The sequence below is a fragment of the Balaenoptera borealis genome (assembly GCF_965194805.1).
Source record: "Balaenoptera borealis genome assembly, chromosome: 12".
NCBI classification, from domain to species: Eukaryota; Metazoa; Chordata; class Mammalia; order Artiodactyla; family Balaenopteridae; genus Balaenoptera; species Balaenoptera borealis.
In genome coordinates this window covers 75,490,282-75,515,334 of record NC_138869.1, presented here as the reverse complement: position 1 = coordinate 75,515,334, position 25,053 = coordinate 75,490,282, and the positions used below count along the sequence as shown (strand labels likewise).

The following is a 25,053-nucleotide window of genomic DNA, read 5'->3' as shown; positions in this document are numbered from 1 at the left end:
AACCCAGAACCCAGGGGATATAGACTCCTCAAAATTCAAGACACTTTTAAAGCATTTTATAAATTTATTTTAAAAAATAACAATTGAAATGACATCAATGATCAATCACCTGTGCTCCCCCTACAGCTGAGGGGAAAAAACCTTCCGTAGAGTTGAGTCCCAAAGGAAAATCAAGACATTATCAGGCACCCATTAGCCAGAAAAATGCTGTTGGTCCAGTGGTATAGACACTGACATGTTCAATGTACCAGTGCAATTAAAATATATATTTACAATTATCCTGCAAAAAAAAAAAGCACTCAAGAAGTGAAATAACTATGCATTAAACCAATTATTCACTCATCCATTCACTCTTTTTGCATCTATGAAGCCATCACTACAGTCACAAGGACAAATGAATAAAAGAACTTCTAGTAACAAAAAAATCCAAACCTCACCCCCACTTTGTGGGTTATTATGTGCTAAAATGACCACAATAAAAGGGCCATGAGCTACCTGAAATGGCAGTGACAAAATGACAACTGTATTCATTTCAAATAAAACCAAACTCAAACTCATGAAAAAAAAAAATCCGCAACAATATGAGGTTGGTATTACTATGTACAAACTTACAGACACAAATAAATAGCATTTTAGAACTGTTGTTGGCTTAAGTACTAGAAATTAGGTCTGAGGAATTTCTTTCTGAACTCTGCATCTTGAAGGTTCCTAAACAAACCAAAGGATATAAACTCTTCATTGTTTTTAGTAATCTATCATCTGAAGAACTTGGGGCTTACTGAATAAAGTTAACACCTAAAACTCACATAAAGAGCCAAAAGTTTCTAGTGAGCCCACAGGTCAACCCCGCCTAACATCTGCAAGCCAGGAGAGATGGCTAGATTCAAGGGACTAGGGAGATACTTCACTTCCTGCTTTCTTTGCATAGCTCTGTACCTCTGTTTTTACCATTACAGTGATTTCCCTTTGTGATGTTTTCTTTAGAGGGTTTAATTTCTTTTCCCTCTTAATACAGCTAGAGTGAAATCAAAGAAAGAGCCAATCTCTACTCTTGGTATTTAAATCAAACCCAAATGTTCTTCAAAAGGATTATATTTTCCTTCTTTGTTTCCAAGAAAACAGCAACTCTTCTGAAATATCATCTTAGTTCTCCCAGGGTTCCAGGTCTAGAAAAGAAACTGATTACTGAGGCACAACCCACTCTGGGAGTTGTGGCCCTGTTCCTGACCCTGCAGGAATCTCTATTTCCAGTCCGCAGTTTATCCCCAGAACATGGATGCAATGTGAAAACCTTTCCACACAATGCCTATGGAGAAAAGGGGAAACAAACGGAAACTGGCACCAAAGAATCAGCTGCCATGGGAAGAATGAGAATGTTCGCTCCCCAGGGCCAGCACAAAGCGCAGGAGTGAAGCCAACATACACCTCAAGCTCTAGCAGGCAACCTGGACTATGTCCAGGATAGCCTGATTGAACAGTGCTTTCCAGAAATTGTCAAGGACCAAATCTCAGACTTTTCCCTTTCCGTGCTTAAAAGGTTATAGTATAAATGTAAATTATTCTCTTCATCTTAATGATCCATCCCAGGCATCCATCCACTGGTGAATCGTGCTATATGACAACACGAGAGTATATATACTACCCTTTGTCCTTCTAGACTGAAACAAACATGAACCTTTCTATTCCCCAAATGCTGTCACAAAGCATGTGATTGAAAATCTCTAGTTCTGCTCTGTTAAGGAGCTACTACAAATGTCCTCAGCACTTCAGCACAGAAGTTCTATGGTTTTGTTCTCTACTTAGGAAAGGCAGTGTCAAGGTCCAGTACACTCTAAATTGTCTTAAAAGTAACCACAGCAAGAACTACAGTCCATATGACCTGTCAACAGACAAGCAGACCACAACTTGTCAAAGCTAAGAGATTCAGCTATATTTTTAGTGCTTGAGTCTTTTATCAGTCTATCCCCAGAGTTAGCTTTTTCTTGGCTGGAGTCCAAAAATACCAACCTATCATCTGGGTAGAAGGGATTCTTATTATTACCACAGATTAGATGAATGTATCTCAGAGAATTTATTGTTTCCATATCATGAGATGAAGCTTCCTTGCCTGGAAACCATCTCTGAATACAAAGTGTCCATTAGTCAGCCTGAGATCCCCCATCAGAGGGATGGGTGCTGTTTGGAATCCATGGGAAGGAGTGGGCTGCAGCTTCCCTGACTGCAGTTTAGGTTGAGAAGGTCGTTCTCCTCTGCTGAGATGGCCGGCTGGCATTACCAGTCAACATTAAGTGCTAGGTGTGGTACTGCTGGGCTGGCATGGGTCCCCTGCATCATCCCAATCCATGAAATGTCAATGTCACCAACAGTCTGAAATAAGTCCTGACTGAAAGGGTGAGACAAAGGCTTGCAACTTCAATTTGCCAGACATCCTTGCAATTATAATACTGAGCCACTTATTAAAAACTAAGTGGTTTCTGTCCTGTAGAAAAGGGCAGAATGTAATCGTCAGTGTCCCATTGGAAGAGTTGATCAGTTTCCTTGGAACAGTGGGAAACAGTGCCAGGAACATGACCTTGATCAGTTCCATCACATGGCCTGGGGTTAGGACACTCGGATGATCTGTGTCATAGCCTCTTCATCTGCTTGATTTGGATCCTACAAAGAAAGCATAACAATTAAAGTCCTTTGCAAAAGAACTGGGAACTCATGGCTCTCACTACTTATCACCAAGGGAAATACACAAACTTTGCTAAGTAAACCAAAGGCTTGTGATGTATCTAAGTCTGCACACACGGATTGAAACGCAGCTCCATTAGGAAAGAAGAGACAATACACCCTACTCTTAAAAAGATTCCAAGTCTGGCCTGGCATTCCATTACTAAACACTCCAGAGTTGAGAGTATCTCTCTTTTCTAAGCACCTATGCTGTGCTCTATGCTTAAGGATTAAGGGTCCTTAGGCAGCTAAGAAAAAGACCCAGAGAAACCAAGTCATGTTGTATATTTTCTGATCATCATATTTAAATACTGAGCACTTAGCAGGGCTGGAAAGGACGCTGGAATTTATTTACTTTAATGCACTCATTTTGTAGGTAAACCTGAAGCCTGGATGGGTAAAGTGATTTGCCTGGACTAGAGTCAAAAAGTTAGTGAGGAGCCCAGCAAGAACTAACTCCCAAATCTCTTGGCTCCGATTTAATCTTCTTTCCATTAAACTCTGCCTACTGCCTGCCTTTTACAAAAAACCTGCAGTGTTAAGACAAGGATCAGTGCTTGGGAGTTCCCTGGTGGTCCAGTGGCTAGGATCTGGCGCTTTCACTGCCATGGCCAGGGTTCAATTCCTGGTCGGGGAACTAAGATCCTGCAAGCCGTGCAGTGTGGCAAAAAAAAGGGGGAGGGGATCAGTCCTTGGAAGCTTTTTGCAACACTCCACAATAACCACCTTCAGTTCCTCCACACCAACACTCTGAAGCCTCAACTGGTGTGATCCAAGAAAAAGCTGAAACATTTCTGGAGGTGGTAGGACCAGAGGCTGGGTCTTGATCAGTGAGCATGAACAATAACCAGCCTCTACTGAGCTCTCACCATGCACTAAGCACTGTGCTAAACAGGTGCCTAATGTGACTTACTGCATGAAATCCCAACATTCCTATAAAGTATCAACAGCATCCCACTTTACTGGTGAAGAAAGTGAGGCTAAGTAACTTACAGAAATAGTTTGAGATCTGCTGCAGAAAGCAATGAGCAACTAGCATGCATCCTTGAGCACGGGACTGACATGATTAAGAAAGCACCATCTTTTTTTTTTTTTTCGAAAGCACCATCTTATAAAGACAGATTTGACAGTAGTGCAGGTGGGATGTGATGGGTATACAGAATAAAGCATCAACAAATGGGAGGAACCCATTAATTCAACAAACATTTACTGAGTGCTTCTTCTTAAATGGGCATCATGCTAAGTACAATAGAGAACAACAATCCTCGACTTTCTACACAGCTTACAGTCTAGTGAAGGAGACAACTACTGCACGATCACACAAATAAAACAATATGATTATCAATATTGTACTCAAAAGAAAAGGAAGATGTGAGAAAATAATGGGGTAGAAGAGACCTCTGGATATGGCCTCTCAGATTTAAACCAAGACCTAAAAGAAGGAGATAGCCAAGCAAAAGGATGGCATGAGAAGCTTTACAGACCAGCTATTTTGAAGACAAAGGTTCCTGAACAGTATAGCAAGAGCATAAAGACCAAGCAGCAGGAGGAAATAAAGCCAGAAGTGGGCAGTAGCTAGATCATGCAGGGCCTTGCTGGCCATGGTAAGAACTCTGCATTTTAGTCTAAGTGCAAATGGAAAAGGGTGGGAGTAGAAGGGATTTAAGCAGGATGATGATGTGATATGATACACGTTTAGAAAGATCACACTGAGATGTGGAGAGTGAACTAGAGAGGCACAAGAGGAGAAGAAGGGAGACTAGGCAGCTGCTGTAATAACTGAAGCAAAGAAGAGCAGGTTAGACCAGGCTGACAGCAGTTACGAGGGAAAAAAGTAAGCTGATTGAGAGTATATTTTAAAGTTAAAACCAAGAGGACTTCAAGAATTGGACAATTCTAGCTTTAATAACTGGGCGAATGGACATGTTACTTGTTGAGAAGAGTGTCTGGTTTAGGCATAAAAAAATAAAATAAAAACCAACAGTTCTATTTTGGACATACTGACTAGAAATGCCAACAAGATACAATCGGTGAAATTAGATGTAAGAACCAGTATGGTTACAGATTAAGTCCTGGAATTACACTGCCTAGGTATGAATTTCAGTTGCACCATTTTACTAAATATTTTACCTTAGGCAAACGACTTAACCCCTCTAAACCTCAGATTCAAATGTAAAATGGAAACTATAATTCTTACTTCATGGGGCTTGAGCTTGTTGTAAAGATTCAATGAAGAAATGCTTACAAAAGAAAAGTGCTTAACATAATGGCTGGCACACAGCAGTTAAGTGTTTGCTGCTGCTGCTATTACTACACTAAGAAACAAACTTGTTCTTTGAAAATCAAGAAAAGTGAGAATTTCAAGAAGGAATTAATAGTAATAGCTGGCAAAGACTGGAAGGAAAAAAGGCCACTGATTAAAGACCTTAGTTCTTTTAAGGTGAAAAGGGCTCTAAGACACACAATGTTGCATCCAGTTTAGAGACTGATTAGTCCCTAGTTTGAAAATATCAAGAGGACAATGCGAAGGCTTCCACCCAAGAAAATACAAGGCAGTAAAGAGAAGAATAAAAGGTATAAATCTTCTTACCTGCATATGGGGACTATCTTTTTCCTTTGGAGAGAAAAATCGTCCACCTTCACCACGCTTCCGTGCCATGGCATGACGGTGCCGAGACTCATGCAGGTATTTCTAAAATAAGAAAAATAAAACTACTAGCTGAAACTAGCATAGCTGTCTAATGATTAAAAGTTTAGGACAGCTGTGATCAAAGCCACCAGGGGCAATTATGACCTTGTATTATGGAGAAATCTTTGGAGAAAACACAAACAGCAGCTAACCATATCTAACTATCATAAGAATGTAAATGCCAAATAAGTAATAACTAACTAAAGATTCCCCAAAGATATAAAAGAGATGACTACCTACCTCCCAATATATATCCTCTCTTTCACTTTAATAACAAACCAAATTTTAGTTGGTTGCTCAGTAAAAAGACTGCATTTCCTACACTTATTTGCAGTTAAGTGTGGCCATGTAATTAAATTTTGGCTAATGAGATGTATGGAACTTCTTGAATGTTTCCTTGAAAGAATGCCTTTCTTATTCCCTTTGCTCCTAGGCTAGAGCCCAGACAGTCATCTTGGACTATGGACAGCATACTAAGAATATCAGGACAGTAAGAAAGGAGGAGAATGGGTCTAGAGGACTGGAAATGTGCTACCAGAGCCCAAGACAATTTATCTCTGGACTTCTTTTACGTAAGATAAAAAAAACACATCCTATTTATGTCATAGTTATCTTTTAAATATTGTAGTTGAAGCTCCATATAGCAATAACAAATGCTTTTACAAAAGGTAACAGCTATCTAAGTTCAATGTTTGGAAGGTACTCAAGGAAACAAACTACATAAAAGGTAATTTCAAAAGTAGAACCCTGCCGTTCTCATCCTGTATCCTTCCCAATGTTATACATACCCTTCTTTCCTTTGGAATTTTCCCTTCTGCCTCTAATTTAGCCCGGGCTTGCCTCCTCTTAAGTATACGGTGGTACTGTTTGGCATTCACATAGAGAGGCTCTTCTTCAAGCATCTCTGCCCCAGGGAGAGGGATTCTCTGGATAGCAGGCACAGAGCCAGCACCAGGTACCATCTGTGTGAAAAGAAAATCAGAGCTTATTAACTAGCGACATGAAGTACGGACATGGGAATCAGTTTATTGGTCCCTGTTAGTTTTCTTCTGAATGCTACAAAGAGCAGCTTTTATAGGACACTTAGTTAAACGCAGATTCTTGGAGAACATTTACACCAAAGGCCTGCATTTTATTTTTTTAAATATCTTTATTGGAGTAAAATTGCTTTACAATGGTGTGTTAGTTTCTGCTTTATAACAAAGTGAATCAGCTATACGTATACATATATCCCCATATCTCTTCCCTCTTGCATCTCCCTCCCTCCCACCCTCCTTATCCCACCCCTCTAGGTGGTCACAAAGCACCGAGCTGATCTTCCTGAGCTATGCGGCTGCTTCCCACTGGCTATCGGTTTTATATTTGGTAGTGTATATATGTCCATGCCACTCTCTCACTTCGTCCCAGCTTACCCTTCCCCCTCCCCACGTACACAAGTCCATTCTCTAGTAGGTCTGCGTCTTTATTCCCGTCCTGCCCCTAGGTTCTTCATGACTTTTTTTTTTTTTAGATTCCATATATATGTGTTAACATATGATATTTGTTTTTCTCTTTCTGACTTACTTCACTCTGTATGACAGACTCTAGGTCTATCCACCTCACTACAAATAACTCAATTTCGTTTCCTTTTATGGCTGAGTAATATTCCATTGTATATATGTGCCACATCTTCTTTATCCATTCATCTGTTGATGGAAACTTAGGTTGTGTCCATGTCCCGGCTATTGTAAATAGAGCTGCAATCAACATCGTGGTACATAACTCTATTTTGAATTATGGTTTTCTCAGGGTATAGGCCCAGTAGTGGGACTGCTGGGTCGTATGGTAGTTCTATTTTTAGTTTTTTAAGGAACCTCCATACTCTTCTCCATAGTGGCTGTATCAATTTACATTCCCACCAACAGTGCAAGAGGGTTCCCTTTTCTCCACACCCCCTCCAGCATTTATTGTTTGCAGATTTTTTGATGATGAAGGTCTGCATTTTAAACAAACATTCCAGATGATTCTGTAATAGGGGCCAAGGAGCCATACTGATAAATGACACAACCATGTCCAAATTTTTGTCCACACAACTGCTCCATTTTCTAGGAATGTCTGCTGCCATCTAATGGTCATGAACGGTAATCGTAAGGCAATAAAAGGGCACAAGGAAAACACAAAGGAACATAGGTTCAGATTGACCAAGTGCTACTAAATGCTTTTAGTTATATAAATAATTTAATTAAATTGTTAACTTACTATATAATTCAACCCATATTTTCCTAAACAAACAAAAACAAAACACTGTACTAAATGTATGAGGAAACAAGTAACAGGCTCCCGTGCCCCACTACCTTCCCAACTATAACAACTTTGAATGGTTGTATTGTTTTTTCTGGTAGTTCCTCTACTTCTGTGCAGGTTTCTACTACTCATTCTTAATTTATCCATTTTTGGTACTGTATACTGACATCCTATTTTGACATATATGAGGATTTAGCTTTCACTCACACCACCCAACTCTCCTTCCTTATCTTCCCGATATATTTACATCACAGTTTTTGGTTTCTCTATTGATTACAATCTTTCTAATTTTGAACTTACTTCTTGTTTTACCCACTCTGGGCAATATACTTTCCACTTCCCGAAGATCAGTAGTTTGTATCTCCCTTCATTATTTGAATTATGAATAAGATTACAGAAAAGCAAATACATCTGTTTATCTTCTGCTGTATCTCTAGCACCTAGAATAGTCTCTGGCACATAGTAGGTGCTCAGAATGGATTATGGTTTGTTGTAATGTTTATTGTAAAAGTAGATCTCTGTAAGTGTCCTAAGGGATTAATCGCAATCCCAAGAGGTCAGCATTATAAACAAGCTTTGTGAGAGATATCAAATTGCAAGTTGAAGAAATTTTCAAAGACAAAGATACATGGAAAAACAAATTACAGATGAGAACAGTGAAATGAAAAATCAATTTTCTTACCATGACCATTCCTCCTGAATTGACCACATTGCCTGCCACTGGTAGTGTCACAGTGACAGTCCCTTGCCCACTGCTGGTTGTGTTGGTATTGGCTCCGGTCTGAACAATCTGTGCTCCTGCCAAACTGGCTGCAGGGATGGTGATCATGCCTGAAACAGGGACTGTAACTTTAAGAAAATAAAACATAAAACAAACAAAAAACAGGTACACAGAAAGGAGGGAACACAGTTAGTCCCTCTTCTATCTGGCACACACTTATTCACCCTGGAAAAACATACTCAGAAGCACAAGGGGAGAAAAAGCACTCCTCCATTCTCTCCCTGATTTGCTGTATATAATCCAAGTAATCACAATCTTAGAAATTCTATTAACTATCTGGGTTCCAGTTCTGAATAAAACTACCCTTGAAATGGATAATTCCCTGGCTATTCCAATAATAGTTTTCAATGGGTGACCAAAAAGTTTGGAGGCTTCCCTTTCTATGGGTATGACTCCAGCTATATCAACTGTTCTTATATATATGAATAACCTGCTTCAGGATGAAGATTTTTATAAACTTTTAATTTGTTTACCCTAAATTGACAATGAGTCAAACAGTTGCAGGACTAAAACTTAAAACTAAACCAGGTACTCCAAGCCCCCAAGCTATCACCAGCAGCACTTGAGGATCTGTTCAGCATTCTCTGAGCTCCTGCCAGTTCAGGCCCTCTCCCGAGTCATGGGAGAGCACACTTACTGCACTCACTGGATCTTGTATACTGCCAAATTTTAATCACATGTCAAACCTTTAGTCATAGAATACATACCTCTAATAAGGGCTATGCACTGTGTTTATTTGGTCACATGCATGTCTCACTTACTAGACTAGAAGGTCTAGAGAAGAAAACTACTTTTAGTAATGTGCTACATATACAGAGTGGGCATATAAGTCTTTTTGGAATAAATTAATAATGAAGTGGCCCAGAAAAAAAAAAAAGCAGCAATAGCAATAAATGCCAACTTGACTTATGATGTTTGTCTCTACCAGTAAAAAAACTCCATATTTCTAATCTTCTATTTAGAAAACATTTCTTCCCAGAAAGAATAAAAAGCTTATATAATCCTTAGGGTCCTAGTGGTTGTCTTTAACAACCACTGTAGTTCTACAAATGGAATCAACATTGGTCGCATATTGGTGACAAGGAACTAACAATCAAGGGAGACTTAGAGGAAATTTTGTTGTTTTTCAAAAATATGTCGTATAGAGGTCACCACAAAATTTCTAAAGCAGTCATTTGTTCAAGATAAAAAGGATGCCCCCAAAAGTGCCACAGAAATGATGGGCACACGTACCTTGCTGGAGAATGGTACCATCTGCATTAACTGGCTGATAGACGATGGTCTGCCCTTCGGCAGTTTGTGCCACTTGCTGCCCCTGGACAGCAATCTGCTGTTGCGTCTGTAGGAAATAAATAATGACACAATTTAACAGATTCCAAAGACACAACAAAGAAAAGGACTATGTACTCCTTTTTAAGAAAAAGAAATTTTTTGGATGGTTTTCTTCCCCATTTCTACTACATGTGAAATATTTGACTCAGTTGTCTAACCCTCCCAAAGCAGCTGTGCTCCTGTGTTGACACAGTGGACAGTGGAATTACCTGCGTCTGGCCAGCAGTGACGGCTGTCTGGGGCTGCTGGATGATGATCTGCTGGGTCTGGCCCTGCTGGCCCTGCACCTGCACAGCCTGCCCACCCTGGATCTGGATCTGTCCAGGTGGGACCAACTGTATCTGGGGAACAGAACATAAAAGATTAGTATCCTGCTGACACTGGCCTCCTATGGTTCTGGAGTGTTAGTTACCCAAATTCCTCTAGAAGGCAGGAAATGCTCTAAAGAGGAAAAAAAGTCCTGTTTTGCTCTATTATGAATTAGAGATAACTTGTTTTCCATTTATGAAACAATGGGGGAATTTTGACCACTGTCTGGATACTGGATGATATTATGGAATCAATGTCAGTTTTTAAAACGATGATAGGCTGGCATGGGTATATATTTCTAAAAGCATGTTCATTTAAAAATATACCCTAAATATACCTAATATACCCTATTTTTAATAGATGAAATGATACTACATATATTCAAAATAATCCTTGAGTAGGGGAATATAGATGAAAATGGATTTACTTAAACATAATACTAGTTTGTGTGTTAAAATGAGTGATGAGGATTCACCATACCATTCTCTTTGTTTTTGTCTGTTTGAAGTTTTTTATAATAACATATTGAAAAAAACTTAAGTAATTCCTAATTTTTCCAACTGAGATTCTATAAATATGTATATACAAAATCCTTAAAAGATTTTGTACAGAAAGGTTGAGACTATCATATTAGACACCCCTGCAGTCAACACTGAGATTTAACAAATTAAATTAGAAAGTGTTGGTAAATAAACAAGTAAAGAAATTTATCTGGTTATCTGGATCTTTTTCTACCTGTTTTGGATAGCAAGGAATACGTGTTATTGGTCAATAGGGTTTCCTCTTCTATCTATTCATATTCTTTGCCCATTTTTCTACTGGATTGTTATTTTCATATCAATACATAAAAAGAATTTTTTTTAGTGTATTCTGGATACGAACCCAGTTATGTGTTAAAAATACCTTCTCCAAATTTTGTCTTCTACCTTTGTTTTATGATATATTTTGATGTATACAAGTTTTTATTTTAACGTAGTCAAATCAATTTTTTTTTGGCTTTAAGAAATCCTTCTGTATGCCACAGCATAAAGAAAATAGTCCTGTAAAAAGAATATAAAAGTTTCCAAGTACGCTTTTTTCCATTTAGATCTGTAATCTATCTAGCAAGTATTTTTGATATAGCATGAGGTAGAGATCAATTTTCTTTTTTGATATCATTCTTAAACCATTTCTTCACTGACACTTTATACTATTTTTGTTATATACCAACTTCCAATATTCTTGCATCTATTTCTTGGCTCTCTACTTTAGTTCCATTGTCTATATCAAGCCAGGGATATTAATCTGAGAGCATAGGTTTCAATGGAATTCTAAAACAGAAGATGCAATCCAAAAAAAGGTTAAGTACACTTCTAAAAGACACGGTTATTCAAAAAACACTAAAGCAACCTCTAATAAAAATGGATTGAAATTTTAAGCAATCTAAGGGAGGCTATGGGATCTCACCTAGAGACATATTATGTAACATTAACAGAAAATAATTTTTCCAAGATGGTTTGATTAGTTACAGTCCTGCTTGGAGGGAGGGGGATAAAATAAACATTTCAATGTCTCTTAAAGGCCAAAAAAAAAAAATCCCACAAAAATCACAGAATTCAGAGCTGAAATGAACCCTAGCAATCACCTGATATAAACTGCATTTTCAAATGAGAAAACTGACACTCAAATGACTTGGCCAAGATCAGAAAGTTTGTTTAATGGCAGACCTGTGAATGAAGTCAGGTCATTGCACTAGTGGTACAATGTTCCTAGCACTGAATCACACTATTTCTATTCAACAGAGAAGAGGGAGTGGCAAGAGGGGGCTGGAGACGAGGCAATGACAGCAAGGACAGAAATGAAATAGCAGTGTGAAACTGAGGCAAGTACACACACTAAAATATATTTAAAGGCTCATACATTTATGCATGGAGAAACATGGAAACTATTTTTAATCCTAACTAAAACTCTATCTTGGCAAAAATATGCCAATAGCTTTAAAAATGATCTTACCCTTCGCCCAACCAATTCTTCCACTCCAAAGAAATTACCATAAGATTAAATTCAACTGAAAAAATAAAGCTATAAAATTCAAATACATTTATAGTAATCTTACCTATAAAAGCAAAAAAAGACAAATAAAACAAACAAAAATCCCTAACTACACTTTGTAAATTAGAAATTCTGATTCATCAAATTGACCATTATGAAGGAATTAAAAATGATAAGAAAATCATGTGGGGGGGGGGAAAAAGCAAAGTAAAACAAACAAAAACACCAAACACACAACAATGAAAACTATGTGCATGTGTATAACTATGTCTGAAAGGTGTGCACAAGACTACAAGGGAATATGCAAAACTTAAAAGTTTGATTTATCAAGCATAGCCAAATTTTTTTCAACTTATATTACATTCCTCCAGAAAAATGAAGACATTAATGAAATAATTGTAACTGTTAAAACAAATTAAAGATATAAACAGCTTTAGAAAATTTTAGTAAAAAGTTCATAAACATATATACTCATTGGGATTTAGCTATTAATTACAAAGGTGAGATGACTTAAGTATATACTTCTCTGCAAATTATTTCTCACTAAAAATACTTCAATATTAACCCCTCACCCAAAGTCAACAGTTCATCCTTTTCAACAAAGACATAGTACACTCCATATGAATATAGTATGATGTATTCAACCATTTCTTTATCCTTATTAACAGACACTCAGGCTACAATTTTTTTTTTTTTTTTTTTTTGCTAGTAGAATGCTGCAATAAATGTCTTTACATTTCTCCCTAAATATTGATGCTTTTGTTCCTATAGAATAGATTCTCAGAAGCCGAACAGGTAGATCAAAAGGCTTATGTATTTAAGAGTGAGATACCTTTCCAAAATGACTTTAGAATTTGAAAATTACCAAAAATAATGAATGTTTCATTTTCTTCACACCCATTCTAGCACTGGATATAATTACTGTTTAAAATTTTTGCCAACAAGATAAAAATCCCTCTAAAAATTTGATGCCACAGAGTTGTGTGTCCTGTTTACTTTTGTTTTCTGTTTCTGAATCAGTCTTTCCAGTGGATTTACCTAACTACTTTATATGTCTGTTTAAGGAATCAGCTTTTCTTTACTTTTCTACATTTGTTGGTTTTCTACTTCATTAATTTTAACCTATCTTTTGCTCATTTTGTTCTTTTCCTAACTTTCTAAGAGAAATACCATTGTTTATTTGCAGTTCTTTTAAAATATTTAAGTTTATAAATTTTGCTCTAAGTACAGCTTGAGGTGTGTGCGATAGGTTTGAACTGAAATATTTCCATCACTTGCTAGATAACTCAAGTTATAAATTACATGGAAGGAAATGAAGACTATAAAATTCCCTCCCCCAGTGCCCAGAAGTGCCAACTGAGATCATACCAATGAATTACTTTTATTAAACTAGATTCTTTTTATATTCTTTACATTGATTTGAGATCACGTCTAATATCTTAGTCCTTACAGAGATGTCCAATTTCTGTATAGCTCTGCTTTATATCACTGACACTACAAAGGTGGGAAATCGACTAAATGCGAACAGAAGGTAAGAAACAATTAAGTGCGATATCAATTTTCAGTTCGCAACAACCTATTTCTTAAAACCTGTATCCTGTTATTCTGTCTAAACATTTTAAAAAATATCACTCACCTGCTGCAAACCCTGTGTCCCAGATACAGGTACTTGCATGATGGTTTGACCTTGTCCACCAGGAACAGCCTGGACCATGATGGGTTGGCCAGTTGATGTGATTAACTGGCCTCCACTGACCTGTACCATTAATGGCTGCCCCTGGACCTAGAATAAAGTAAAATAAGAACAATGAAATAACATAAGACACAATATGGTTTTTACCAAAAGACAATCACTGCTTCTACTCTGCTGCCTTGCTAGAGAGGGAGAAGGTAGGAGAGACACTAAGAAAATAAGTCTCAAGTCCTCATCCTCAAGTAGTCTTCTTCGAAAATACAGTATCTTTGACTAAATGCCAAGCTGAATACTTTAAGGTCAGATATAATGGAGAATAAGCAGAGTCTTTGGGAAGTCTCAATAGATACAAGGCATTTATCATCAAATACAGGCTAAACCCATGAGAAGTATTTAATCAAATCATCAAGGCTATTTTCGTTTTTAGACCAATATCCAGGAATAGTCTCTAGTGAAGGCTGGAGAGGAGGCAATGAGAGGGAGGGCTGATGGTGGGGATGGTGGTTGACTGCAAATTCTAAGTAACTTGTAAGGAGTAAATCAAACTGTACCTAGCAACCACTCCAGGTTAGGCAGTGAGCAGCTCTGGAAGCTTATATAGAATGCCCTTCCTCCCTACAGTTTCTCAAGCACAAATGAAACATATACCTTTTACCCTCTTCACCTCACTGAGAATTCTAGTCCTGTGGTTGTTTAAGGAGCCCACTAGCAAAAATGCCTAGAAATATATTGCTGGTGAGTTTGCAATCTCTGTGGTGGAACTTCTCACACTGGACCCTGCAATACCTGCATAGTTATTTTAGCTTTAACAAATATGAACATTATACAAAGCACTCAAGTGTACCAAAAAACTCCCAACTTTCAAGCTCCAGTGAGTAAATGGATTACTCTAGAAGCCAGGGCATTGTAAGTGCTCTGTAACATCTTGAGTCTCAATATGAAAATATCTAGCTAACTGCATTCTGAAAGCCAAAAAATAAGCCACTTTAGTTCAACAGAATAGCTACAAGTCCAAACTTTCTATCTTTGTTTTGAGGAATTATTTGTAACAGATCAAAAGAAAATTCGTATATCTGAAATAATCATTCTTAATGCTAGTGAAAGTATGTTCAAATAACAGGAATTAGTTAAAAGACCGATCTATCCTAGATTAGTAATTAGATATTAAGCCTCCCCCCCACCAAGCATATCATAATCTTCAGGAACATTCAAATCTTGTATTTTGTTAAACTGTTCATTGAGAAATTCCACTTTACTTTTTAAAGACTTGCATATGCTCTATGAGGAAAGACTTTCCAGAATATTTATTGCATGACTAACTGAAAGAAGTATTTAAAATTCTCCAAAATAATGAGAGCCCTAGAGGAAAGGTTTCCATTATTTTCATAAAGTACCTCCATTTCTTTAAATAAAATCTGCCTAAGTAGGAAACACAAGTTTTAAGGCACAACTATTAGTAATTTTCTGGCTATCCATCATCTTAACTTTTCCCTTCATTGACACACTTTCCCCTATATATGCACATGATGAACTATTTGAGACTCCAAGGAACCCACTGTTTTTACAACATATGAATGAATACAAGAATACATGCATCAGACAAGAAGCCATACAGTTAAGAGCATGTTACATTCCCATTCCACAAGTGGTTAATGACAATACTGTTTTATATTTCAATAAGATGAAGCAAGCATGAAAAACATGAATAACAAACTGCTGAACTGAGATTTGAATATAGTTTGGGAGTACCTATAAACTCAGCTTATTTCAGCTTAATTTATGTGCAGAATTGGCTGTACATCATCATCAAACACTATGAGTGGCAGGTTTGGGAGTGGGGTTGAAAGGGTAAAGTGAAATGATTACAATAAAGGGTAGTTCACTGCAGGATACTTGCTAAGCAGCACTAATAATAAAGTGAGATGCCAGTTCTACATTCTAGGTCCTACTCTGAATCATTTCCATTCAATGGAGGGAAAAAGGCAGGGTACTCGAATCTTGTCAATTTCTCAAAAATATGGTCATTTTAGTTAAAGTAACCTATAAACTCAGAAAAGACTTATGCTTCTTCACTTATCTTTATATAGGAACTGGCCAAAATATAACCCCAATTTACATATTTAACTTGGTCATACATAATGTTAGGAAACTGCATTGTTTAAGTAGGAATTCTTATGGAGGCTATAATACTTAAGACTTACAGAAAGCATATCCCACCTCTGTCTAAGAGCTATGGGGCAATCTCTGCAGATGTAATAATAAGACAAGTCATTATTTTCCCCAAGAAAGGTAATGAAAAGATAGCAGTTAAGAGATTAACAAGATTCGGTGATTAGATCAATCTTGTCAAGTGCAATCATTATTGCAGGACAGGAGAGCCAAGTTGTCCTTTTAATAAAAATATAGCACAATCTACCCTAGTAAAATGTATATATTTTCTTCTCCACTATCATAATACAAACTCAAGAAAAGTTACCATGCCATCTTATTACAGTTTGATCTCTAAATAGGTTCTAATGCCACTTGTAAGAATTTCTTCCTGTCCCTTATACTGATTCTTTCCCAGACATTCCCAAAGAAACATTAGCCAAACGGCACTTTTCAGAAAATTGATACTGGGGTCACTACATGATTTAGCATGAAGCATTAGGAAACTGGCGTCTTCTAAGCCTCAAAGACAAGTTAGCAGCATCAAAGACATGCAACTGACTTTGCCATTTCTCCATGAGATCCTACCACAAACAGCACCAAACATGAGGAGAGGAGAAGTTCATGCAGTGCTTACAGAGAATCAGAGAGGGCACCACTACCTGGAGGGTCTGGACTTGCTGGCCTGAGGCGGATGCCACCTGGGCCTCAGTCTGCAACTGGACAGCAGTAACACCACCCTGCTGCTGAGAACAGGAACAGGAAGAGCTTGAAATGTGTCAGGAAGGAAATGTATAGTTCAAGACGTGAGGTCACCTTACCTCTTGTGGGAGAGGGAGGGTCTTCTTTCAATAGCCCCACCCTACACAGGACTTTCAAACTGCAGGCTCCCTATACTGAAGCTGTTTTGTTGAAGGTAACAGATTACAGATCTTAGCCCTTTGTCCCCAGAGTGGAACTCAAAACACACTTCCATGACTCAAAAAAAATCAATATAGCTGACATCATTGACAAAAAAATTTTTAACACAGTCCTTCCCTCCAAAAATAGGTATTTGATCCTTCTTCGTGAAGTTATTTTAAAGCTCTTATTTCCTCAAATGAATTCACAAGAACAAAAAAGTTCATCAGGTTTTAGCAGCTTTGAAGCTACAATGAAGAATTTCTGGAACTTGAATGCAATCCCCAGAAAGGAAGAATGAAGGTAATCATCATGAGCCAAAATCATCTTCATGAGGTCACTGCTCTTATGTCCCCAAACTAGGATTATTCCTACTCAGTTGGACTACCTTAGAAGCAATGTTTTCACAGATTCAACCTAATTTTTATTACTCCTAATAGTAAGTTCTGACAGAACAAGAATTTACCCACCAGGGCATTGGTATGAATGGAGGGTCCTCTGTGGAATCCCCTTTTCTACCAAGGCAGTTGAAGGAAGCTGCAGTTACATGGAAGGAAAAGCCAGCAAAGGAATTTCGATAATTAATCTCTTTTAATCAAGAGTAGCTCCTTTCTTTGATCATTAGATGGAAACACTCACCATCAAAACATCCTCTGCCCTCCCTATTAACTACTTTTCTATATTATCTAAGTTCCATTTTGGAAACAAAACATTCCCAATCTTGGCCTAAGGTTAAATCAATGCATAATAAATTTCTTTTCTTCCTGGGAGAAAAAACAAGTGAAATAACAAGTAAAACAAGTGAAGTTTTCCTAAAATAAAGCCAGGTATAAATCATCAGAAAATGTAATCTGTGTATAAATTCAAGAAGGCAACCTATCTTAATTAGGATAAACCAGCAGCAGGGAATTCCCTTCTAATATGTGCTTATCCATAAGTGTGGCTATCTAAATATTATCCTCATGTTAAACTAGAGCTTTTCAAAATAAGCACTGTGATGGATCAAATCAAAGGACAGTGGATTTCTTAGAAGCTATCTTGGTTTGTTTATTGTGGCCAAAGCCTAACTAGACCACAAGGTAGCTTAATCAATAAGAGAAACAACCAAATTGAATCCAGGAAGAAGAACAAAAAAAACCCCTCCATAATTCCATCTGAAAACAGACTAGGTGTTTGATTTCTAATAAGATAAAAGGGGGCAATTTACTATTAAACCAGGCTGCCAAGAAATCAAATTCTAAGTGGTTATGGACTGGATATAGACTTCTGAACAGAGAAAATGAGAGAAACTGCAACAAATCCAATCTTTGAAAAGCACTTCAGCACAAGTCACCAGACCCATTACTTATAAGATCTGAGAGCTCTCAATTCTGCTACTGAGCAGTGCTATTATCAGCTCTTTTGCTGTGATGTTTAAAGCAGTTTTACTTCCATACCTGCTGCTGAATCTGTCCAGCCTGTACAACAATCTGCTCTGTTGAACTATTGCTGTTTGCTGTATACTGTTCCATGGTCCCTCCAAGTTAGAGTCTTGACCACAGTGAGTTTCACTCTGGAGATCCTAGAAGACTTCAAGATGCACTCCTATTAGAAAGGTAGGAAAAGTAAAGTGAGATTGTTAATAAAGGCCTCACCAGATGCTTAACCTTGATAACGCTATTTAACATATATAAAAAATGCTCTTTGTCATTTCTCATCAGCAACCTTTCCTTTCAATACTACTATAGCAACACTTGCACCTTAAGAAATTCTCATTAAGCTACAACATCACTTTGTTACAAGGCCTATTTAACACTGATTTTCAGGTCTGCACATGTACTTTAGAGAACAGTTTCTTTAATTTGTAACACATTTGCACTACACATGGTAAGCAATTTAAAATTTCAGGGTTTATTATTTAGTAAGTAATTACCCAGACCTGAAGTCAAACATGTTGCTTATCAAAATCTCCATTAAGTAGTGTTAAGTAAGAAAGACCCAGCAAAGGTTTAGGAGTTTGCGTTTTAATCCAGAGCAAGGAATAAAAAGGAATTACAGAAACAGCAGGCTATGATTTTCTCTGAAAAGAATTTAAGTTTTCCTCAGTCATGAATCTGAATGCCTAATAATATCCCACCCTTTACTGTATAATTTTAACTTTTACTATGATAATTTTCAAAAATGTACCAACATAGTGAGAACATTATAATGAACCCCTATGGCCATTACCCAACTTCAACAATTTTCAACCCATGGTCAATCTTACTCCACATAGATCTCATCCACTTTCCACCCACCCCTGCATTATTCTGAAGCAAATCCCAGACACTTTATTATTCCAAAACTCCAAAAATACTTCATCATCTATCTCCAAAGAGTAGATTCTTTTCTTTATCATTTTATCACAATGACATTGTGCCTCTACAATTACTTCAAAACATTAAAAAATTTGTAAGTTCTTAATATCAAATATGCAGTCAATGCCCAAATTTACTATTCTCATACACTTTAACAGCTGAAAGCTCCGTTTTGAAATAAGCACACAATTAGATAAACTGAAGTGATATTTGAGAACCTTGAATAAAGACCTGATTCAAAAATTTAAAATTATATAAATTATCAAAGGGTAATTCATCTTGGAAACATGGGGGAGGTACAGCTGTATATAAGCAAAATGTAGATAAATCTTTCCCCAAACTTTTCTCCAGGCCTTCATGAATTCTAAAATTTGAATGACAAAGTTATATGAGTTACATGATCTGCACATCACAGCAGCAAAGCAGTGCACCACTCTCCACAAATCCACACATGGTAGATGATATGAATCACCCACCACGATTGTAAGGTGTCTCAATATGATGTGAAGAAATCAAACTATATTCAAGTACGTGCCCAAATATTAGGAAGAAGTATACTGATGGATGAATAGATGGAGATATATATATATATATATATCTCTGAAAAGGCTAGTACATTAACAGTAGACTCTAGATGAAGGGTATACAGGTGTTTATTGTAAAACACTTTCAACTTTACTGTATGTTTGAAAATTTTTATACTAAAATGTTGGGAGGAAAATCTAATAAATATCGATTGAGCCTATTACTCATAACCTAATTGGTATGTAGTATAAGAGTGTTAAAGTTCTAAACAAGTGACAGGATGACTATGTCATCACAGCATGATGATATATGGTGTTGTGGTTCTTCAACTCACTACCCTTGCTCTAATGGAATGCTCACCAAGCACACACCTAGCTATAATTTGGATTTACATATACACTAGCCAACAGGGAGCAGATATGATCAGCAACACAAGTAAACTTGATAGTTATTTCTCATTGCATACTGAAAAACTGGCTTTCTGATTTTTATGTCTCTTCTGAATTGGGTGACTCAGTTGGCTCCTGAGAGATTCTGGGAACAGTACAGAAAATCAGATTTTCAGCCAGACTAAGTGGCTCTTCCAGGGAAGTGAATGGTCTTCCCTAAACTCTATCTTGTCTCTAACTGCAATATACACAATACATTTATGTTTCTAAACTAATAAAATTAAAAATTAAGGGTCATGATACAAAACAGTGGTGTGATTTCGTTTATATGAAACCCTGAGAAGGTAATAGTAATCTAGAGAGAGAAAGCAGATCAGTGGTTTCCTGGAAATAGAAAAGGGGGAAGAGGGGAAAGTGGGAAGTTGATTGGAATAGAGCATTTGGAACTTTTCCAGGGTGATAAAATGTTTTATATTTTCATTGTGCTGGTGGTTGCATAGGTGTGTAAATTTGTCAAAATTCATCAAAATGTACACTTAAAATGATTATCCTTTATGTCCAAACTATATCTCAAAAGAGTGGATTAAAAAAATAAGGATCAGGAAGGAATGTCCTCTGTATTTCAACAACCCACCCCACCCAAATCCCCTTCCTGTATAAGATTTTTTCCTTGACTGCTAATTTCCAGAAGTTTACATCGCACTGGAAGTGCAGGGAAATGACTAATAAAACGTCATGCAGATTTTCTTCTTAACTAGCTTATCCTGGTAATACAAATGCCTCAATTTAAAAACACTTAAATCCACTATACTTTGAAGGGTCAAAAGGAAGCAGCTTCAAGTCTAACAGCAATTCTGTGTCATATTAACGAGGGAGCGATTCAGCGTGGAGCATGATATTGAGACTGCTAATGGTGAAGGCTGGACGCAACTGGCTTCTATGAAGCCACATGTTCCCATTACTGTGAGCTTCAGTTAGGAGAACTGCAAACATCGTCGTCTTTCCTCAAGTGCCTTTCGGCCACATTCTGACAGAATTAAGTCAGCCAGATTTAGTCTGTCTAGCTCTCACTCCTAACTCAAAGTTTGAATGTCTTTTCCTCAAAGAGAGAAAGTGAGTATGTTTATTCCGGTTAGCAAGAAAATTTCCCTTCCTCTTCACTTCAAGGTGCAGAACCTGAAATGCAGCTAACAACTTAGGAATCCATTCATTGTGGACCCACACACATTTTTATTTTAAAGCTAAAACTTCCAGAAACTCAACTATAAGTGAAAAACCCCGTAGAATTATCATATTTGACAATCACTACCAGGTAAAAACTAGAACAGCAGCTTTCAAACTTTTTTGACAACTCACAGTAAGAAAAACATTTCACATCACAAATGCACATGCAACATATTAAAAAAGTAACTAAAACAAAAGTTTCATGAATACTTACCTTTATAACATAAGATGAACTGTGATATTTTCTATTCTATTGTAAAAAATTACCAGCATTGGCCCACTAAATTGACTTCACAACTCAACAAACAGGTTCTGATCTGTGTTTGATAAAAGACTAGAGAACAAAGGGCTGTCCAGCTTCCCCAACATCCAAAAGGTTGTGGATTGCAGTTCCTAATTTGCTTCTTAATCTCCACTAATGATGTACCACCTGTCACACCATCCTGAAGGTTTTAGAAATAAAAGTAAAACTGTGACTAAGATTTTAACTTCAAAGAGTCTTTAAATTTAGTAAAGGAGTAAAAATCTGTACTGAACCCCTAAGAGAAAAACAAAGTAATATGGGAGTTCGGAGGACACAGAGTTCTTCCAATTGGGGATCGATAAGAAGGCTTTAGAAAAATGTGGCATCTGACCTGGTCTTAAGCATGAGCAGGATTTATATATGTGATGAAGTGGGAGGGAATGGAGTGCTCCAAATGAGGACAGAGCATAAAAACAAGGACAGAAAAATTTCCACATATGAACAGTATATACAAGGCCACATGTCAAGAGAAAGCTAAGGCCAGATTACTGTATCTCAACATTCCAGGTTAAATTCTTCTGCAGATAGGTGGAGTCTCCAGAGGGGTTTAGCAAAAAAGTGACCAAACTATAACTGTCGTTTAGAAAGAAGTCTAGCAAAAATGTTTGCTGGTTTTTTAGTGACTAGATATAACCATTTTTAAGTACCAAGGTATTCATCCAGTCCAAAAGCAAATGTAAACATTCTAAAAAATATCTAAACCACAGTGCTCCATCTATTAGCTATTTTAAGAATTAAATAAATTTTTAAAATGACTTAAACAATGAAAAACTCATTACAAAAAGTGAAAACAAAAACTGTCCCCAAATTTTTAGTAGTGAAAAGAGCACTACTCCTCAGGAGTAGTTTTCTGCAACCTACCAGTTGTATGACCTTAGTAACTGTGATTATACTAAAGGCCTACTCTATGTGGCAAGGACTGCTGCACTCGGTGCTTCACATGAGTAAAAACTTTTAAAGTCCTAGGAGAAAAATCTTCCTTTTTCCCCCAAAGTCAGCTGCTATTGTGGAGCAGAACCCCATAAGCCAGAAACTTATTTTTCCAATCTTAGAAAAAAGTGTGTTTCTAGATTTCTCTTATCCAAATCTCCACAAAATAACTGCTTCCGAAAAATTCCTTAGCAAGATATACAAGTGTTTTTACCAACTGGGCTTTCCAGCCTAAACTCTCATGGCAACTGCCCACTGCCCTATACTTTCTTCCCCCTTGAACACACAGCAAAGCTTGGTGCCTCTGCACATGCTTTTCTCTTTGTGAGCAATGCTCTTCCATTCTTTCTTGTCCGAAGAAATCCCATTATCCTTCAAGGCCAATCAAAAGTGTGGCAATGCTGGCCTTCCACCGGGGCTGTTGATAGCTCACACATCAGTGCACCACAGAACTGAACTTGGCCCCGTTACAGCACTAACCGTGAGATATTAATTACTTGTTCACCTGTCAATCTCCACCAGGCTGGGAAGGTTCTTATCGACCTCTAACCACTCCCTCCCCAGCACACAGATGGACGCCTGGTACATACTAACTGTTCGATACTTGGTTGTCAACGGAGATTTCCTTTCACCCTAACCAAAACCCCACAACACTGTTAAGTTTCTATAAATACCTGCTGAGAAAACATCAACATACTGGAAAAAAACAAACCAAGAGATGGTTGTGGACTGAGCTAATGAGTGAAACCTGACACGTTCAAAGTGACACAGAAAGGTTAAAAGAAAATAACTGTGCATTCCCAAGGGAGCGAGAATTCACAAGATGAGCAACAACAGGTAAGACTACTGAAAGCAAATTGTGCAGCCTCCGGTAAAAGGAATGCACAGGGCTCGCCACCTTCTATAGTGAGGTTCCAGGCACCGAATGGACAGGCCTTACAGCCCGGGCAAGGACGGGTGACCGCCTGGTTGCGCTCCAAGACGGAGGTGTGCAGTTCTGCCCGGCGATCGGGGCGGGGAAGAGAGGAAATGACGAGCCAAAAGGGGGTGGTAACGGCGCCGGGCCGGAGACCCGGGCCGAGCGTGCTGGGAGGAGGGGCGCAGCGGGGCCGGGGAGTGGGTGCACTAATGGATCCCCTCCACCGATCAGGGGGACAGCGGGGACAGCGGGGACGGCGGGGACGGCGGGGCGGGGGCGGGGGCGGGGGCGGGGGCGGGCCCACCCCCCACCCCTCTCGGCCCACCCCCTCTCCGCGATGCACGCGGGGCCCGATGGTTGCGGCGTGCGTCTTCCCCGGGCCTGCCTCCCGACCCAGAAGGGCTGCAGACAGACAGACCCGCTCACGGAGGGGTGGGGTGCGCGGGCCCCGCGGGGGGAGACTTCCCGTCCCGAGGGCCAGAGCGTGTTGAGTGCAAGGGCGGGCTTAAGTGTGAGGCCGGAAGGACCAGGAGGAAACCGCCAAGGCCCCGGGCCCGCGTGTGTGTGTACACCTGAGCGTAGGGGCCTTCGTGGCAGGCAAACCCAACACCCCCGGCCTGGGGCCTGAGAAGCTGTGCCTAAGGGTCGGGGGAACGGGGCGCATCGCATCCCCAACTGGCTCTGGCACCCTGCGAGGCTCTGGACCCCGAGATGCCTGCTCCCGAGGGCGCCATCCCCGCGCGGGGCGGCCCCCTGCAGGCCTCGGCCGGGAGTGCCCCGGGACGCTCGCAGGCTCCGGCCTGGGCCGTCGGGAGCCCCGCTCGGCTAGGCTCCCCGGGCTCGACGGGCGCCTGGGCCTCTCCTGAGTGGTCAGCGAGACCCGCCAATCGGGGCGCTGGGGCCGGCTCTGGGCCGCTGGATATTGGCTCCTCACACTCACCGTGCCTCGCTCCCCCGGTTCGCTGCCCGCGCTGATTGGCTCCAGTACCGGACCCCGAAACCCAATCAGAGGCTCCAGCCGCCGCTGCCGCCGCCACTGCCGCTGCCTAGCAAAATGGCGAAGCCGAACAAAGGGGAATCGGGCCTCCCTCCAACTGCCTCCGCGCAGGCGCCTCCAAGACCACGCCCCCTAACCCGAGCTCGGGCTCGCCCCACCCCCAGTTGAAGGAGCACTGCTCAGGCGTCCCCTGAAGCCACGCCCACTTCCCTGATTGGATCACACCCCCGGCCGAAGGAATACGCAGGCGCCTTCTAGACACCCCAGACCCTTCAACCCTTCAACCTTCAAACACCGCCCTGAGCATAGTACCACGCAGGCGCTAACTAACTCCTTTGCTAACAGCCCTCCCCCGTCTCTGCGGCCCCTGGAGATACGCTCCTGGGGCTAATGCGCAAGCGCCTTTCTACCCAACTCGCTGCCTCGTTACGCATGCCCGGGCAGCGGCGGGGTACTCCATGGAATTTACCACCGGAAGTTCAGCGGCCATCACCAAAGAGTGCAGGTTCGGCTAGCTAGCTAGAGGGGCTCGTTTCCGCCCCGCTCCC

General features: G+C 39.4%; 1 protein-coding gene across 17 annotated transcripts; it reads right to left on the bottom strand.

Moving 5' to 3' along the window:
• Positions 1 to 44: 44 nt before the first annotated feature.
• Positions 45 to 24,643, bottom strand: NFYA (nuclear transcription factor Y subunit alpha). Of its 17 annotated transcripts, XM_082347880.1 has the most exons (11): positions 24,079 to 24,407; positions 21,570 to 21,798; positions 19,498 to 19,581; positions 18,318 to 18,467; positions 16,641 to 16,727; positions 13,777 to 13,923; positions 10,010 to 10,141; positions 9,702 to 9,807; positions 8,370 to 8,536; positions 6,193 to 6,366; positions 2,663 to 5,407 (listed from the first exon to the last, which is right to left on the bottom strand). In XM_082347880.1, the coding sequence occupies exons 4-11, from the start codon at positions 18,390 to 18,392 to the stop codon at positions 5,168 to 5,170; spliced, it is 1,128 nt and encodes a 375-aa protein (XP_082204006.1). In that variant the 5' UTR covers positions 18,393 to 18,467; positions 19,498 to 19,581; positions 21,570 to 21,798; positions 24,079 to 24,407; the 3' UTR covers positions 2,663 to 5,167. The 17 variants fall into 17 exon arrangements, with proteins under 17 accessions (XP_082203996.1, XP_082203998.1, XP_082204000.1 ...); XM_082347870.1 differs by lacking the exons at positions 19,498 to 19,581; positions 21,570 to 21,798; positions 24,079 to 24,407 and adding exons at positions 45 to 2,655; positions 24,449 to 24,643 and having other exon boundaries at positions 5,306 to 5,407; positions 18,318 to 18,465; XM_082347872.1 differs by lacking the exons at positions 19,498 to 19,581; positions 21,570 to 21,798; positions 24,079 to 24,407 and adding exons at positions 45 to 2,655; positions 24,449 to 24,643 and having other exon boundaries at positions 5,306 to 5,407; positions 8,370 to 8,518; positions 18,318 to 18,465.
• Between the last annotated feature and the right edge of the window lie 410 nt (positions 24,644 to 25,053).